This window comes from Octodon degus, unplaced genomic scaffold (genome assembly GCF_000260255.1).
Source record: "Octodon degus isolate 3935 unplaced genomic scaffold, OctDeg1.0 scaffold00001, whole genome shotgun sequence".
Classification (NCBI taxonomy): Eukaryota; Metazoa; Chordata; class Mammalia; order Rodentia; family Octodontidae; genus Octodon; species Octodon degus.
Window position 1 is genome coordinate 6,107,308 of NW_004524577.1, and position 17,699 is coordinate 6,125,006.

The window sequence follows — 17,699 nt, forward strand, 5'->3', positions numbered from 1 at the left end:
TCAGGCAGAACTTAACCCCTGTGCAGCGCAGCACCCAGGAGCGCAAGAGGCACACAGTGGTGCACGCCTCCAAGGCCACAGAACGGGGCAGACGAGACGGGAGCAGGGAAGGGTGGGCAGGGATGTGGTTTTGGTAGTTGACAGTGGAACAGAGAGACGTGTGTGCGAGCAGGAGTCGGAACTGGCGTGAGTGCTGAGGACAGCTCCACTGCAGGCGGAAGGCCTGGGGCACGGGTGAGGGGGTGACATGTGCTCACTCCGCCACAGCAGGACGCAGCCCTGGCAGGGAAGGCTGGAGGCCCGGGAAGCAGGGAGCAGCTGGAGGGAGCCCAGCACTGACCGGGGCAGAGGGCGTGGAAGAGAGGCAGTGGCGGGCTCGGGTGTTGCACAAGGCCATGGGACTTCACGGGGTCCCAGCCAGGGAGCGGCTGGTGCCTGTGGACTGGTAACCACGGTGAAGGGCTGACGACTGGCACAAGTGGCCACATCCCCAGGGGCAGGGTGCTCAGGGCCTCGTGGTCACAGCACCTGAACTGCAGGAACTCGAGCCAAGCAGGAAGCAGGCTGGCCCAGGGGCCTTGGTTGTGTGCCTCTTACCATCCATTTCTCCTTCTCCAAGTGCCACCCTGGAGACCCCTCGACGCTGTGAAGGGTGGTTGCTGCCGGCAACACCGAGGGTACAGTGGAGGGAGCCTGGGGCTGACTCACTGCTCAAACGGGACACTCTCACCATCCAGACGCGAACGACTGAGGCCTCCTGCCTGCATCCACTCTGGGGACAGTTCCGAGCCATCTCCGGAGAAACCCTTTCCCCTGGCAAGGTCTCTGCTGCTTGCCTGGCTGGGGGGCCTTCTGGATGTCCTGCAGATTCTACCCTGCTGGGCAGGGTTGCATTGGTGGGGATGGGGGTGTGCGAGGCTCAGGACAGGAGTGGGAGGGACATCGCCAGCCAGCAGGTGTCACTCTGCTCCCACACCCCAGGCACAGTTCCACACTGTACTGTTACGAGTGGACCAAGATGAGGCATCCCTCCCCTCTCGGGAATCTGCACCTCCAGGCTGTGCAGGCAGCACCTCCTCATCTGGCCATGGCGCACAGGGACCGTCCTGCCCAGGGCACCGGGTCAGCCTGAGTGTCCTCAGCTGGATGTCCCACCCCGACCTGCAGCATCCGACCAGAGCTGAGAGTCAGAGACCCTTTCCTCCTCCTGACGGCGGGACATGAGTGTGACAGCAGGAGGTACCGTGCCCACTTCGTGCCCGTGAAGAAAGTGGCCGAGTTTTCTGGGAAAACACTTCACAGGCTTGAACGTGAAGCCAGCTGAAGGAGAAGGGAACAGAGGCAGGAACATGACTGCCTCTGATGTCACAGGAGCCACGAGACCGGTGACATAATCCTTTCCAGGACCCACTGCAGCACGAGAGCCACAGGTCTGCCGCCACTGCCACTGCCCTAGGCTGAGCCCCTCCCACAGGACCAGATGGCATCTGGGCCATCTTGGGCTGAATCTCTACACCAACTAAAGGATGCTGGCAAGCTGGGAAAGAGGCCAGGGGACCACAGCAGGATGGCAGGTGGGGTGGCCAGGGGTACAGGGCAAGGCTGATGCTCATGGGATGGAGGAAAGCAGAGGGGAGGGCACTGAGCCCCTTGCGAAGGGCGAGTCGGAGACATGAGGCGAGCCAGGGCCGGGGGCCACCCAAGGATCTTCCAGGTGGGGCTGCTGCCCTGCCTGGAGAATGAGCGCTCCGGAGTGGCAGGACCTGGCGCCAGGAGGCAGCTGCTGAGGCTGAGGGCTGGGGTCTGGCGAGGGCCATGGCAGGCAGACCAACAGGACGTTGGGGACAGCCTGTGGGTAGGGGAGCTGACTCCTGGGCTCCTGGTGCGGGGAGCCAGGTGAGGACCAGGTTGGCCTGCCTGTAGGCCTCACACAGCCTGGGCCAGAGGAGGATCTGGACCACAGGAGCCAGGGACACCAAGTCCCTGGGCACCTACCCAAGGCTGGCACAGAGCCCGAAGCCCCTTAGCAAGGACAGCGCCACCGGGCCGCTGTTGCAGAGTGGGAGGAGCCTGCTGGCCTCACAGCTGGGAGCCAAGCCGAGGACTCAGTCATCACAGCAGCCAAGAGCAGGCGGCCAGGCGCACGCCCCGCACGCCCCCTGCGAGGCTTTATTGTAAAGCTGTCCGAGGAGCGCGGAGCAGGGCGGTGGGCATGCCAGTGCTGTGACCAGCCCCTGCTGGCACAGGGGTAAGGGCCACTCAGGCGGAGCCAGCCTCCTGCAGGCGCGCAGGCTAATGCTGCCGGGACCGCTGGGACTTCCGGCTGGACTTGGAGACGGCAGTCTCCCTCTCCTTCTTGGGGTCGAAGACCTCTGCACAGAACAGGCAGGAAGAGAGTGAGCTGCGGGGCCGGCCGCGTGTGCGCCCTGGTTCCCATCTGCCACTGCCTCCCAGGCTGCAGACGGTCCATGCCAACATGCCTCTGCGTCCAGCACAGCCACAGCAGCCTCGGCTTCCCATCCCGCCTGTCACCAGCCCTGGCCCGCAGGCCCCCGGGGTCTTCTGTCCCGCCAGCCCGAACCCCACGCACCCAGCATGCCAACCTGGAATCTCGTGGGGCCAACAGTCATTACAGTGCGGGCAGTGCGGATCGGGGTTGGTCTGGAAGTACCTGGCCACGCAGGGCAGGTGCATTCTGATGCCGCAGGTCTCGCAGCTCTGACCCTGAAAGAAGCCGCAGCGTGGAGCCTGCACACACACCCTGAGGGAGGTTCACAGACCCTGAGGGGCCTGCGAGATCTCAGGACCCGGGTCAGCACTGCTAACAATCCCCAGGTCCTCAGCTAAAGACTTCTGAACACATGAAGGGAGCGTGGTGGCGCAAGCCTGTAACCCCAGCACTTGGGGGCTGAGGCCAGAGGATTTCTATGAGTTTGAGGCTAGCCTGGGCTACATACGTGAATTCAACACCGGCCTGCACTGCAGTGAGACCCTTCCTCCAAAAAAAAGGTCAAGGTACCTTCCCAGGGCCTGTTGCTGGGTACTTCAGCAACTATGCAAGGCCCTGTCTCAAAAATAAAGTGGGCTACAGACAGAGCTCAGTGTGAATGCTCGGGGTTCAACCCCAGTGCTGCGACCACAGCCTAAGAATTCTGAATCCATAAATGCAGGCAGGAGCAGCTGAAGACGGTGGATCAGCCAGTCTCCAGGGCTCCCTGCACACGGAGCCGATCCATGTCCCTGGGGTAGCCAGAGACACGGATGGGACACGGATGGCCACAACATGGCAGGAGGCAAATGGCGACATGGATCATAAACTTGAAAACGATGTGCGCACTTTGCCTAGCAATACACTCCTAGGAATCCCGTGGCGGGATCCCGCGTGCCCGGGCGTGTGAAGGGCCCATCACGGAGACTCTTGTTATAAACAGGTAAAACAGGCCTTAAAGCACGGTGTAACAGAGATGGCTCGGAGAAACAACCCACACAGGAAATGACGTTGTCACACAACTGCCACGACAGTGCCCCTTACACAGACCAGCAAGAGCCCTCTGGGCAAAGTGAAATAAGGAAGAGCCGCGGGTCAGACCTGACGCAGGCGGAGCTGAGCACTCCGCAGGCGGCTGCGTGACAGCCCCACCCTGTCACAGAAACAGGCCATGTGCTCCGGGAAGGGCCGCTTGTGCCCACGCCACCCTGTACCTGGATGAGGAGGCCGTGGCAGATGTTGCAGACCTTCACAGCATCCGGGTACATCTCCCGGATGTACTGCTCCATCTCCAGGATGGCCCGGCCATGCAGCGTGAACTCCCCTTCCTTCTGCAGGGACAGAACGCGTGGCAGCCGTCCTCAGCCAGTGCCTCTGTCCCTCTGGAGCCCCACAGCCCACAGCCCAGGAAGACGACATCTGGGTGCTGCTCCCAGCCACTGAGGGTGTTCACCAGCCCAGCCAACCGCGTCAGTGATACCCCCCGAAAGACCTTCAGGGCAGGGAAAAGCGAGCGAGGTAGAAACCTGCAAGACGGGAGCTGGAGGGTCCCTTGCTCCCTAAACCCTCCCAGGATCTTGCCATCTGACAGATGTATCCCTCCAGCTGTGGGTGAGCCCTGCCATAGGCTCCAGGGGGAGGACACTGCCTGGCTAAGAGAGACCACCTCTCCTCCCCCACCACACCCCGGTGCCCTGTGGCGAAGCGGCACCACCACACGGTGACTGAGATCACTTTGCAGATGAGGCGGGAGGGCATCAGAGGACAGGGGCAGGAACCTGGTCACAGCATGGGTGGAAGGGCCCACCTCTGAAGCAACTGGGTCTCCTGAACCCCTTCAGGAACCAGACACTGCCTGTGTGGCCAGGCCTCCGCCCATCACAGGCAGTTAGAGCAGGAGAGCAGAGCAGGTATGTAGCCTCTGCCAGCTGGCTTTAGGTTTTGTCACCATCAACTACTGCACTGGGGCACAAGCCTGATGCCCATTCTGACCACACCCGACTGCCTTCCACAGGGGCAGCAAGGAGGTACCAAGGTGGGGGTGGCGGGGGAGGCCGACCGCCCAGGTCTCGCAGGGAGATGGTACCAGGGAAGAAGGAACCCTACACAGGGGCCTGGCACTCCCTCTAAGAACTGAGAACCCCTCAGATCTTTACAGTCAGCAGCACTTGTGACTCTGGAAAGTCTCGGGCCCACATGTGGCTGCCACCCCTCAGCAGGCCCCCCACAGCACCCAGCAGCCCTCACCTGGTGTCCAAAGGGAGAACAGGGCCTGGACTGCTCCTCAGGGCCCAAGCAGCAAGCAAGGGGAGTCCGCCAGTGCCACCAGGGCCAGTCAGCATTCCCAGCCCTGCAGAGCTCCCCGCCAGAGCAGCTCACAAAGTTCCCCCAACTCAGGGTCACCCCTGGAGGCTCTCTGGCACCAGCAGGCCTGGGCACAAGGGCTGCGCCAAGGGAAACCCTCCTCCAGTGACCAAGCCTTTCCTTGCCACTTCCCCACCTGTCGGGTTGCCCGCTCAGCGAGCCTTATGGAGCATTTGCAGGTGGCACACGTCCTGCAAGGGGCAGTCATGATGGGGGAGGGCATCCCCTGTCCTTAAGGATCCTGCATGGCCCAGGGCACAGAGCGCGGAAGGGGACAACGGCCAGTCCTGACCTGAGCTGCCTGAGAACACTCCCTGGTACGGAGCCCACTGAATCCAGGCCTGACTGTGGGCTGGGCCACCCACACAATGCCAGTGTAACCAGACCACTGAGCACCACCGGCTAAAACCCAAGCTCACAGACATGGCTCCCAGCCTGCCCACACTCTCTCGGACTTTCCTGCCCTTCCTCCTAACAGGCACCCCAGGATCAGGATTCAGGGAAGACTGCAGGGGAGGCTGCCCCATCCACACGTACGCAGCTCGGAATGCTAGAGGAGCCAGAGGCCCGCTCCCCTGGAGGAAGCAAAGGGCTACTGGGGTCACATGCACACATCCTGTGCTGCAGACTAGGGCCAGTCCTGCAACGTCATCCCAGAGGGGTGCACCCCACCTCTTGCCCACCCAAGGCCAACACAGCCCACCCTACAAGCACACAGCACACGGCAGGGCACAGAGCCAAGCGAACTGGGCTCACGTCAAGCTCAGCCTGGGCTTCTTTGAAACGGTGCTGCCTTCCCAGAGGGAGAGCAGAACCCTGGGGCTGCTTACCTGAGCAGCCTGTCCCTGCTCAGCCATCCGCCCTCCCCACATTTCCTCAGCCCCTCTCCAGGGTCCCATGCTTCCTCTCGGCTCCTGAAGGGCCGCTGTACCAGAGTGACCCTGGCCCTGGACGACACCAGCTGGGATGCACGCCTTCTGTGTGTGCCGGAGCCTGGCACTGACTGCCCGCTGCTGTCCTGCTCCGGCTTGCACCCCAGCTGGCAGTTAAGTGCCCCAGGTCAGAAGAGGTGTGGGAGGAAAGGCCTGAGCCGAGCCCCAGACAGTACCTCGATCAGCCACTTGCTCTGCACGAACTTCTGCAGCACCTGCTCTGCTTCCTTCTTCTTCATCTTCTTGCCTTTCAGCTGGTCGACTAGGTTCAGGATGTTTGTGGAAGATGCGAAGCCCGTTTCTGAGTCGACGATCAGCTCCAGCTGGAAGAGATTAGGGCCCGTCCGCCTCATGTTGGCAGAAATGGCTTTTACCATCAGTCCGGCTCACAGCGACACAGCAAAGCAGCCCCAAGCCCGGCAGCCCTGCGCCTGATGTGGCGTCTGGAGAATCAGCATCACCCCAAGGCCTGTGCGCATGTCCTAGGGTGCAGACTCCACAGCCAGTCCTGCGATGGCATCCCAGAGAGGGGTGTACCCCACTCTTGCCCCCACCCAAAGGACAGAAGGTGAGGAACAAATGGCTGAAGGAGGCTGGGGGCTGGAGCAAGGCTGGGGCAGAAGGAGACGGTGAGGGCGGGGCGGGGGCAGGCACCATGGAGGCCCTGAGGACGCGGCCGGCCGAGCAGGTGGGGCCTCCCGCAGGCACATGCACCGCCCCGCTTCCAGAGCCTGGCTCTCAACCGGTGCTGCTGACAGCCCCTGGAAGATCTTTAAAACAAGGGACCTGGACCCCAGAGTTGGCCTCCGAAGAGCCGGTGGGGGCCGAACTCCGGCCTGAGCCTCAGGCCAGCCCTTCCCGACAGCCGTGAGGGACTGCACCTCCCATGCCCTGGATGATGGCAGGTTCTGTCTAACCCAGACAGAAGTATCCCACCAGACATCAGCCGCCAGGGCAAAGGAGCTGCCCCGCTCCACTTACGGCCTTTCTGAAGAGATCCAGTTCATTCTCTGCAAAATCCGTGGCCATCTTGGAAACTGAACTTGTAGCAAGATTCACCTAAAAAAATGTCGGCAAAGTAATCAAACTTAACATTCTAAACCCAACATTTTAATTCCGCGCCAGCCACGCAGCCACCCCTGGACCGCAGATGGGCCACCTGGCCACGGGTGCAGGTCCAGTTCCCCATAAACGACACCAGAGGGCGCCGTTGCTCTTACCAGCGCATAAATGGGTCTCCCATCATCCTCCGTGACCCCCTTCTTGATCTCAATATACAAGGACTCCAAGACGCTGTTGATGTTGTGGATGAAGTCCTCCAACTTGTCCACCTGAGCACTGCCTGGAGGCGACAGCAGAGGGGGAGGGGCCATCAAAAGCATGGCTGATATTAATCTCTCTGGGGCATCTGAATAGAGGGCAGCCCAGCCAAACGCGACAAGGTCCTGCCCTCCTGGGCGGAAGCCAGCATGTTGTGGTTATTTGCTTCCTGGAGTATTTGAAGATACAGCACATAAGAGACGTAGGCGCAGTGAGGCAGCAAGGCTGCAGAAGATGCTATCTGAGGTGCTGAGGCTGCCATACTCTGCCCGCTCTGCTCACGGCCCGGGCTCCCCAGCGCAGCCTCGTGTGCTACAGCGGGCTCCCAGGGTCCCGGGACACCCGTGTCCCTGCCCATCCGCACCTGGCAGCTCTGCCACTGCTCCTTGCTCCCTTACTCAAATGTATCCATCAAGCGAACACCTGCAGGCCAGGCTGGGGCAGCAGTGAAGCCAGCCGCAGGACAACGCAAGGCAGTCACAGGGCGGCAGTCACAGGGCGGGTCCCCCATTCAAGCCAGAGGTCAGGGAGGGGAGCCAAAGCCCACCCTGCACGGGGTCGGGGATGCACACTGCTTAGCTGGGGAAGGCCAAAGATGGCCCTGGGGGACTGAGACCCAGCTTGCAGGAGCCGTTCTCCTGTGGGCAGCAGTGCACCCTAAGGCTGTAGGCAGCCGAGTGAGACAGAAATGCTAGAGGCAGTGAGACCGGGCCGGGCCCTCCGGGAGCCAGCATGGAAGATGGGATGTCTTGCAACTGCCGGAGGGCCAGGTCTCAAGGCAGGTGAGACAAATGCAGCTGCAGACTTCCCTAGGGACAGACCTCGAGCACTGATACCCTGAGCAGGTATCCATCACCCCGAAAGAGCCAGGGAGAGTCATTAACCCACCCCCGCCAGGAAGAGCCCCTGGTCTCTATTCATGCCCACTTGCGACATGACTCACTTCCCCATTTGATCCCGATTTAATCGTCTTATTGGACCTGCCTTCACCTCATGGTTTTGCTTTATTTTTTTTTTATTTATTTATTTTTATTTATTTTTTTTTCTTTTCAAAGTTTTATTGATAAACAGATAGCAATGAGACAGTTTCAAATCAAATCAGAAGTACAGTTTCAACAAATAATACACTGCATATATTCTTCTTAGTGGTTAATTGCTGTACAAGATGCGGACTTTTGATCCTATTTACAAACACCATTAGAACAAATCATTCTATTCATTAAGAGAATGTAACTATATATCTATCCCAACCACTTTGAATACACAGATACAAAATGGACATTCATAGTTACACCCTAATTTTTTTTAAGTTCCGTTGTTGAATATTATAGGTGTGTAAACTCAGGAAAATATTCTAAAAGAGTCCAGTAGCCCATAATAGCATTGGGTCTTCTGTTTAACTGGCAATGTCAGAAATTATTGACCTGAGTCCCCCACAGCTCAACTTAACAGCATGGCTTTACTTCCTATATTTCGTCTTCATACTTTTCTACTGGATGGTTAAGACCAAGGTAAAGCAGGACCTGTGCAACAAGAGTTGTAGCTTTTGGGTCTGAGAAGGTCAGTGAAATGCCCTCAGGATTTATCCTGAGATCCTGTATCTCAGATTGATGGTTTTGCTTTATAAAAGTACCCGCAAAGGACAGTTTCTGGGGCAACCTACACTGGTCTCCTGTCCCTCTCTCGGGAAAAAGCTTTCATTCCCTAATAAGTATATTCTGCTCTTCCCTTCCACCGTCCCTAAAATTAATTCTTTAGCTTTACAGAACATGAACGCATCCCAGGTATCATTCAGGTTGGGAGTTTCTTTCCCCTCTATCACTGACCCTGAAAGTAGAAGAGACAATCAGCTCAGGCCTTGGAGATCGCCTTTTGTGCTGCAATACACTTGTTAAATACCTGTATGTCTTCCGGGAAACACAACCTACACCCGCACTGACACCTACACCCACATCTACACCTACACCCACACTGACACCTACACCCACATCTACACCTACACCCGCACTGACACCTACACCCACATCTACACCTACACCTGCAGGAACTTTACCACACAACTGCTCCCAAACTCAACACTCTCGCCAGCAGCTCCTGAAGGGAGAAGCGGGACAACAGGCTCGATTCTACTGTTGCGATGGCACCTTTCAAACCATGAGTGCAGCAGCTGCTGCCACTTATTGAAATAATTTCAAAAGCTTTTTGTTTTTCTAAGTTACAAAATATGCTACCACCTATGTTAAGAACCACAACAGAACAAAGCAATACTGCAGGAAAGAGGCCTGAAAGGTTCCCACCCCTCGGCGGATGACCAAGGCACAGGTGGGAGGCGACTCAGTACGGAATCTTGAATGACCCCGAGTGCCCACATCTGACTTCTTACGGGGAGCAGGTGTGACAGCGCCTTCGCCACCCAGGTGCAGTTTAAACTAAAAGCATCACATTGGTGGCAGCGGAGGACACAGCCACGCAAAGGAGGGGGTGACATGACAGTCCACGCCCAAAGCTCTGCCGCAGAGGCCCACTGGCAGGGCATGCACGGTGTCACTAATGTGCAATTCAGCCCAGGGACCTGACCGCTGTTTCAAAGAACTGCTTTTATTTTTTCCAAAAGCAATCAAAATAAGAAATTGGCAACCACAAATTGGTGGACACGGATGGATGCAGGCCGGCTGCAGAGGCTGCGGTGAGGATGAACCTGGTGGGGAGCCTGGCGGGGAGTGGGACAGCTGCACTTCCTGCCCCTGCAGCAGCTATCCTCTCCGATCTCCAGCTCCTCCCTGCGTGGCCCCTGCTGCTCCTCCTCCCCAGGGTCCTCTCCTCCTCCCCATGCCAAACACCTCTCCCCTGTGCAGCCCAGAGCGTGCTCAAGCCCAATCTCCGCACCCTGTCCGGAGCTCTCACCCCGCAGAGCAAAGCATGTGGGAAACACCTCTCCTGGGTGAGCAGGGGGAGCCTTCGTGGGCAGGACGCACCCTGTCCCCCGACACGACACAGCAGCAGCAAGCCATGCCCCTCGGAAGTGACATTTTACATTTTCCACTCAAGAGGACCCTCTGGGTGTCACTGAGAAACGCGTACTCCGTGGGCAGATCAAATGCTTTCTAAGCTGCTGGACTTTCCAGACCGCTGGTCTGCATGGGGACAGCCAATGGCCTTGCTGCCCTGCCCTGCCCAGCACCTCAGGGCTCACTCACAAAAATGTGCTTGCTGATTCTCAGAGACAAAGGGGAGGGGGCGGGCCAGGGATGCTGCCTAGTTGTCCTTGGCAGAAGCTGAGCATTAGCTCATCACCACTCCCCAGGCCTCCCTTCAGAGCACAGTAAGGCCTGATCTTCCTCTACTGGACATTCTGGGCTTCTCAGCACCCTGGGAATGAAACGCCTGCCGCTCCACCCACGCCTTCAACTGGCTTTGCTTTCTAGTGGCAGTGGGAACACGGCCTGATGCCTGGGGCAGCACCAGAGCCTCCAGCTGGTCCCACCCTCAGCCCTTCTTCTCTCCCTCCAGCCCCACACCACTGCTGCAGGAGCAGCTCGCTCTTCCAGCCAGCCTCCGTGCACCCACCCAGACCGCAGCCGCTGCTGCAGGCCCCCAACAAGGGCAGGCTGAGGTCAGGCCTGCGCCCCGGCGCTCAGGCCCTTCCTCCTGCCCAGCTCTCTGGTTAGTGTCCGGTTAACATCCAGCCACCCACAATGCAGCCGCCTGCCAAGGTCTGGCTGCCTGGAGACCAGGCCCCTCCCCAGGAAGACCCCAGCCTTTGTTTTCAACGGTACATGCATGTGGATACGGTGGGCTCCGCATTCAGAGGACCCCTGAGGGGGAGCTGAGGCGGCCACAGCCTGAGTCAGGCTGCAGAGAAGCCAGTACTCAGCCCTCAGACAGGCTGCTCACGAGGCGCTGCTGCACACCTCCCCCGTGCCGCACGCCCCGCGGGGCCCCCAGGTACCTCCCAGCAGCCCCGGTCCCGTCTGCGGTTTGCAGGTGGCAGGATCCGACACAGCAGCCGGCTTCCCTGCTTCCCAGCCTGAGTCCTCAGAAGCTGCGCTGAGGCTCATGGCTCTGGCCCACTGCGCCCGACCCCTGGAGCCACGAGGGAGAAGCCACACTCCGCCAAGTCGGCAGGCACGCAGCCCAGCACTCCTGCGTCTAAGGTCGTGCAGACGCATGAGGTAAGACTGTGTCCTGCAACACTGAGACCACTACTTCCAAGGGAATAAGGTTTTTTTTTTTTTTTTTTTTTGCTCCGAATGCCCTCAGGGGTGGTTTGGCTGGCTGGAGTGTTGTGGGGATCGAACTACAGCAACCTGAGGCTGACAGCTTTGTGGAAGCAGCCACTTAAACAACTGGGCTAAGGCCAGGCCCCGCTACTTCCAATGGAAATGCCACTAGAGGAGCTTAGCAAAGTAATGCTGCTCCTCTCTTCAGGCTCTAGAGCCAACTGAGAAAAAGATACAGGCTTTGGGGAGTGCCACAAGGCCCACGGTGGCACAGGCTGGGCTGGGACCACAGCTGGGTCTCTGACACCACCAACGTGCAGCAGGTGACAGAGTGCCCAGCAACAAGCAGGGAGGCGAGGACTTGTCCCACGCCCCCATCTCTGCTCAGGCAGCAGACACAGCCAAGCAGGACAGCTGGCACCAGCCTGGCCGAGTGAGGGGACCCTGCACCCCGGGCACCCACCAGCGCTTCCTCCCCTGTAACAGTGCGTGCACTTCTCAAGGGCTGTGGGAAAGCAGCGGGCCTGCGCGGGCGTGGCCAGCACCATGCACTGCCTCCCAGCAGCCTGAGAGCAGCCCCACAGCGAGCTATTAAGGCATCGTCTTTATTTACATATGGAGCTGATCTTGAACAGATCCTAAACAGCTCAAATAGCTTGCTCACGGTTTCCCTAACTTGGAAACGCAGCCTCAGCCTGCCTGGCAGCAGCTCCCGGCCCCAGGCACTACGCCACATAGTCTGCAAAGCTGACCTGGGAATATCCTGATGCTAGACCCACCAGATGCAGCCTCCTGCGCTGACCCTGTGGCACCCCAAGGAGGGGCTCTGATGGCCCCGAAGTGGGGGGCGGTGTCTGGGCACCGATTGGGGCGGCTGAGAGGCAGTGAGCCTTTGGCCCGACCAGGACACCCACCTCAGTCAGCATGGCCCCACTCCTGGCTCGGCCCACATGGCCTGGGAGGACCCAGGGAAGGCCAAAGCCTGGGCAGGGCTGACGCTGCTTCCCTAACCTGGAAACGCTGACAACAGGGCCAACCGACCCCCGGGCCTCCAGAGGGTGGGCAGGCAGGGGTGGCGGCGACCAAATGAGGACTCTCCTCCGCTAGGAACGAACAAATGCGTTCGTTCATTTGCTCTGGCTGCATACCTACTTTTGCTTTCCTCACAGTTCACCTTTACCGTGAGCCTCTTCTTACTGAATCAGGGCCCCTGGCTCCAGAGGTCAGTGGGACCCTGGGCCTGCTATACAGGTAGTGACAAAACCACTGTCCTGACTTCTCACCAACAGAGTTTGATTCTGAAGTATGGCCCAAAACTAGAAAATTAATTTGGGGGGTGGTTAAAACTCAGGACCTTGGGCTTGCCAGGCAGGCGCTGTGCTGCTGAGCTGCATCCCTGGCCTGAAAAATGATATTTTTAGGCAGAGAAAATGGGAGCAAAATATAAGCCCCTGGACCTAACCCACTTGGGGGCCCAGCTTGCCCTCAGCAGCACTACACAGGGAGCAGCCAGGCCCTGCAGCGAGGCTGCGTGTGGGGAGGAGGGAAGGCGGGCAGCAGCAGGACACAGGTGTCACTTCAGCCTCAGCTCTCATCACTCCTGGAGGGAAAGACGACTTCACCTTCAGACTCAGCCCCCCGGGAGAACCGCCAGTGGCACTTCCAGAGCAGGCTGTGAGGCTGCAAGTGGAGCCTGGGAGAACAGGGATGCGGGAGCTTCACTCCCTTCGGAGCCAGCCAGCTGTCCAACAGGCACGGCAGCTCCGCCCCCACCTTCTCAGCAGGCCTCAGACTGAAACAGTCACTCTCTTTCAAAAGAGGGGCCAGGAGAGGGCTCAGTGGAATAAGCGCTTCCCTGGCAAGCGCCAGGGCCTGAGTGCAATCCCCAGTTCTGGAAAAAAAAACAAAGCCAGAAGAGGCCAACAGGGGTCAGAGAAGTGAAGGACTTAGCAGAAACAAACAGTGTGGAACAGAAACCAGACATCTGACCATTAATGGTTTAATGCGCAGACAAGAGGACCTGGTATTCATTTTGAAAAACAGTTACTTAAGATACACAGCAATGTCCAGAACTACTACAAAGCAGCACTGTGCTAAGCAGCAGGACCCCACCGAAAGTGAGACTGGTCAGGCGCACCCCGAGGCTTGGCCTGGGTGATGGACACAAGGGCTGTGCTCTACTGTCCCACCTTTCTCCATGGCTGGCTTTTTCCACGGTGCAAAATTAAATGTAAGATCCTGCTCAGATATGGTGATATAACCTGACTCCTCTGCCCGCAGAAGTCTAAATCAAAAAAGAGAAACATGAGGGCCGGGCGTGGTGGCGCACGCCTGTAACCCCAGCACTCAAGAAGTGAGGCAGGAGGATCGCTGCAAGTTCGAGGCCATCTAGACTACAGCGCAGTCTAGACTACAAGTTCAGGCTAAGAACAGCCTGAACTACACAGCGAAACTGTCTCAGAAAGACAGAGACGGTGACAGAAAGAGAGAAAGAGACAGAGACAGAGACAGAGACAGAGACAGAGACAGAGACAGAGAGAGCGCGAGCGAGCGAGCGAGAGCCAGCCAGCCAATGCCAGGGACAGGGCGGCTCAGCAAAGGGCTCTGAAGCTGCACAGGGGTGTGCTCACCAGCGCTCTGCTGCAGACATACTGTTCCAAGAGGTTTCCAAGTACAGAGGGAGCATTTTGTGAAAAGCAGAGGCATTCAGCCCGCTCTTGAGCTCTTGAGCCGTGCTCAAGGATGCGGCATGACACTTCCTGCACGGTCCTGGCACTGCTGCTAGAGCTTGGCCGTCCACACAGAGGGCACTAAAGCCCGCAACAGCACCGCTGCAGCAGTGACAGGAACACACTCGCTGGCCCTATGGGCATGGAAGCCCATGGGGGGTATTCCCTGGCCAGTCTGCTGCCCAGCACGGCAAGCCAGTGCTCCTGTGCACTTGGCCATCTAGTGAGCCCTCGGGCCAGTGATGCTGGAGATGAGCAGTGGCTCTGACCCATTCCGAAGCCAACAAGGGCTCCGCAGGGGACAAGGAACAGCCTACTGACACCAGCCTCACTGAACCAGAACAGCTCCCTGCAGCCTGGGCTGCAGTGACAAATCCACTGCCCGGGACAGCTAGGCAGGAAGCACCCTGCACAGAACACGCATCCTGTCCCAAGGCGGACAACTCTGCTCCAGCCAGGCGCTCCCTCGGGCTGCACAGGGCATCTCCTCATAGTGAGGGCTGGCTGGCTTACTGCTGCAGTGCCACCTCTCCTGGTACCTCAGCGCATGGCAGCCAGGGAAGAGCGTTGTGCAGGACCCCTGAGGCCACACCCAGGAGCCTGCTGGACTCTGCCCCACACTTCTTAATCCAGTGAGGTTGGATGTTGGTATTATGTGCGCACGGCGCAGCTGTGTGGCCTCTGGGTGGCTCCCCTAGCCCTGCCCCTGACTTCAGCCCACAGTGGCCCCACCACCCTCACCTCACTCACGAGAGATGGGACCCTGCCTGTCTCCCTCCACAATGCCCTCCTCCCCAGCCCAGCTGCTTCGCGGGCTTGCTTCTGTCAGAGAGCATCTCCTGGGTCCTGCAGGGCCACCCCCTAGGCCTGCACCCCACAGGACCCCCACAGCGCTGCCACAGGAGGGTCCACACGCAGCATGCTTCCACTTGACTTTTTTCTTTAAAGGTATTTAGTACAGGGTCTACCAGGTCTCACTAGACAAATCAGACTTGTAGTAACCCTGTTTTCAGCCTCACAAGCGCTGGGTTTACAGGTGCATGCCACCACACTGCCTCACTTGCCGCAGCTCAGTGCGGGGGAGGGGATCAAGCCCCAGTCTTGCGGCACCTGCCTAAGCAGGCACGTCAGTCCTGAGCTATCTGGCTGACCTCCACGCGACTGCCTGCACCTCCTCCAGGGCACTCAATACTCAGGATGGCATCCTTCACCCTCTCGGCTCGTCTCTCCAAAATGAAGCTCCAGAGAGCCGACAGCCTGCCCTGTTCATCACTGTGGCCCGACACCACGATCCGGCAAGACGTGGAAGCCGTGGTCCCTATCTGTGGCAGATGGTGGGGGGCCTGGGGCAGCGCTAATCATGTGGGTGGTCCCCTTACTCAGTGACACAGCTTCTCAAACCCAAAGACTCCTGTCTGGGCACACAACCAGTCACCAATTCCGTATGGTGCGAACTTCACCACGCAGCCCCATTTCAAGCTCACTTTTCGCCACGCTTGTTAGGGTCACAGCTGCCACCCCTCCTGACTACCCAGAAAGATCACCCAACTCCCACAGGGGGAAGCTTATGAACTGCTCCTTGTGGCCAAAGAGGAGACATGCACAGTAAGACCGTTAAAGTCAGAAGAAAACTACTGTGCACCTGCTTCTCATCGTACCAAAGCCTCCTCCGAGAGGGCGCGCACCAGCGGGCCTGCAGCCCCCGGCAGAACACTGGAGCACAGCGCCCGCCCCGGGGCTCACCTGCGGCCGCACGTGGCCTGGTGGTCACTAAAAATCCGCATGCTTAGTACAAACCTGGGTGGAAGGCAGGCCAGGTCTGACCAGGGCTGGAAAGGCTGACGGGACCTTCCCGGGTCCCTGGGCTCTTTCCTCTACTTCCGGCACAAGCACTTCAGCTGTGTCATTGTTCAAACAGCATTTCATTCATCTTGCTCACTGAAAAAATTGCCAATCTTAACTTTTTTCATCTACAATTTTTGATACTTGACCTAATTTCCCTTAGAACAGTAGTAATTTCAACCCCACTAAAAATTACCATAAAACATAGCAAAATTAACTATGGAATGTTAGTGCCGGGGAGTACTGGGCAGTGCTGCGCTTCACAGCAGGCTGGCATGGAGTAAAGGAAAAATAAACCAAGGGAGCAGATTCCCATGCATGCTACAGCCAGGGTGCCAAAAAGGAGTGGGCAACGGGTATTCTTCTCAGAGGCCTGGCCTGCTGTGGTCTGTGTCTAGTCGTCCCCCCAAGCCTCACACAGTCGTGGGGCAGCCTTTCAGAGGCTGTGATTAATTCATGGCCCAGTGCTGGGGTTATGGGTGTGAGTGAGTGCTACACCGGCCTGGGGCGGACAGCCTGCTCGCAGTATAAGGAAGGGAGAGGCTTGCTCTGTCTCCGCTGCTGCCGCCACCGTTGCTCCTGCCTTTTGGCTCTTGCTGTTTTGCTGTTTTCCGCCACCAGGACAGCTGTCCTCTGCTATGTGCTGTTCTGCCTTGGAGCCAGCTGGGTATAGACTAAAGCCTCCTTAAACTGTGAGCTAAAGAAACCTTTCCTTCTTTGATGTTGAGTGTTGGGTATTTTGTCCCAGCAATGAGAGAAAAGTGACTAAGACATGGCCTGAAAAATACTCAGTAACCACACAGGAAAGAGGAGCTTTACAGTAAAAGCCTGCAGATAGCATCTTACTCAACGCCGTGCAGACCTGACAGGATGCAGACAGAACACACCGCCAGCTCCATACAGTGTCTGCGAACCATGAGGCACAACCTGACTCTCACCAGGAGGAAACGTCCAGCAAAACTGAGCTGACGAACATTCCACAACTATCTCATGTGGCACCTGAGTGCTTCAACGGTGGCCAACCCGAACTTAGTCATGTTCTAATAATATAAAGCACACGCTGGATCACAAAGATACAAGGGTTTTCAAATGTAAACTATTTCATTTATTATTTTTACATTGCTAAAATGTTGAGATAGTATCACTTTGGAAATGAACTTTACCTATTTCTTTTTACCAGAAAATTTTAATTATATATGAAGCTTGCGTTATATTTTTATCAGAGCCTAACCTACCATCCGTAGCCTTGAGTAACACGCAGCCCTCAAACTCGCCACCTTCACAAATGTCAAGGATACTCCTCATCTAAGGTAAGGAAATTAGGCTTAAAAAACGCACCCGTGACCCCAGGAAGGGTATTTCACTTACAAAAGACATGAAACATCTGAAGAAACCTAAGCGAGGTCTATGAACTGGATGGTAGTGACCTATCGATTCTACTTTCCTAAATTAAGGTGAAACTTGTGTTATTTAGGAGAAAGTCCTTGCCTGAAGGAAACCCCAGAAATCAAGGGTTGATGAGATTTAGTAAATGGGCGACTTAAACTGTAACTTAGTATTACAAGAAAATCAGTCACTTACTCTTAAATGATTGGGGAGGGGAAAATACTGTTCTTGTAACTCTGCTGTGAGTTTTCAATGATTTCAAAATAAGAAATAAATGCAAAAAGCAGCCCTAGGACCTTGAGGCAAGGAACCCACTAAGAAACCAGGGCTGACCAAGAAGTCGGCAGTCACCAGCGAGGGCCCAGGGCCGCGCACAGCCACCTGGACGGCACACAGTCGGCAGCGAGGGCCCAGGGCC

At 57.5% G+C, this 17,699-nt stretch overlaps 1 protein-coding gene across 4 annotated transcripts in view; it reads right to left on the minus strand.

Moving 5' to 3' along the window:
- Positions 1–2,124: 2,124 nt before the first annotated feature.
- Nsmce1 (NSE1 homolog, SMC5-SMC6 complex component) overlaps positions 2,125–17,699 on the minus strand; it is a 32,252-nt gene continuing 16,677 nt past the window's right edge. For 3 of the 4 annotated variants that reach the window (XM_023716281.1, XM_004622900.3, XM_023716319.1), the window contains 6 exons: positions 7,005–7,126; positions 6,766–6,843; positions 5,961–6,107; positions 3,703–3,819; positions 2,604–2,724; positions 2,125–2,372 (listed from right to left, as the gene is read on the minus strand). In XM_023716281.1, coding sequence (XP_023572049.1) covers positions 2,293–2,372; positions 2,604–2,724; positions 3,703–3,819; positions 5,961–6,107; positions 6,766–6,843; positions 7,005–7,126 — 665 coding nt within the window. In that variant the 3' untranslated portion in view covers positions 2,125–2,292. The remainder of the gene's footprint in view (positions 2,373–2,603; positions 2,725–3,702; positions 3,820–5,960; positions 6,108–6,765; positions 6,844–7,004; positions 7,127–17,699) is intronic. The other variant, XM_023716384.1, reaches the window with a different exon arrangement.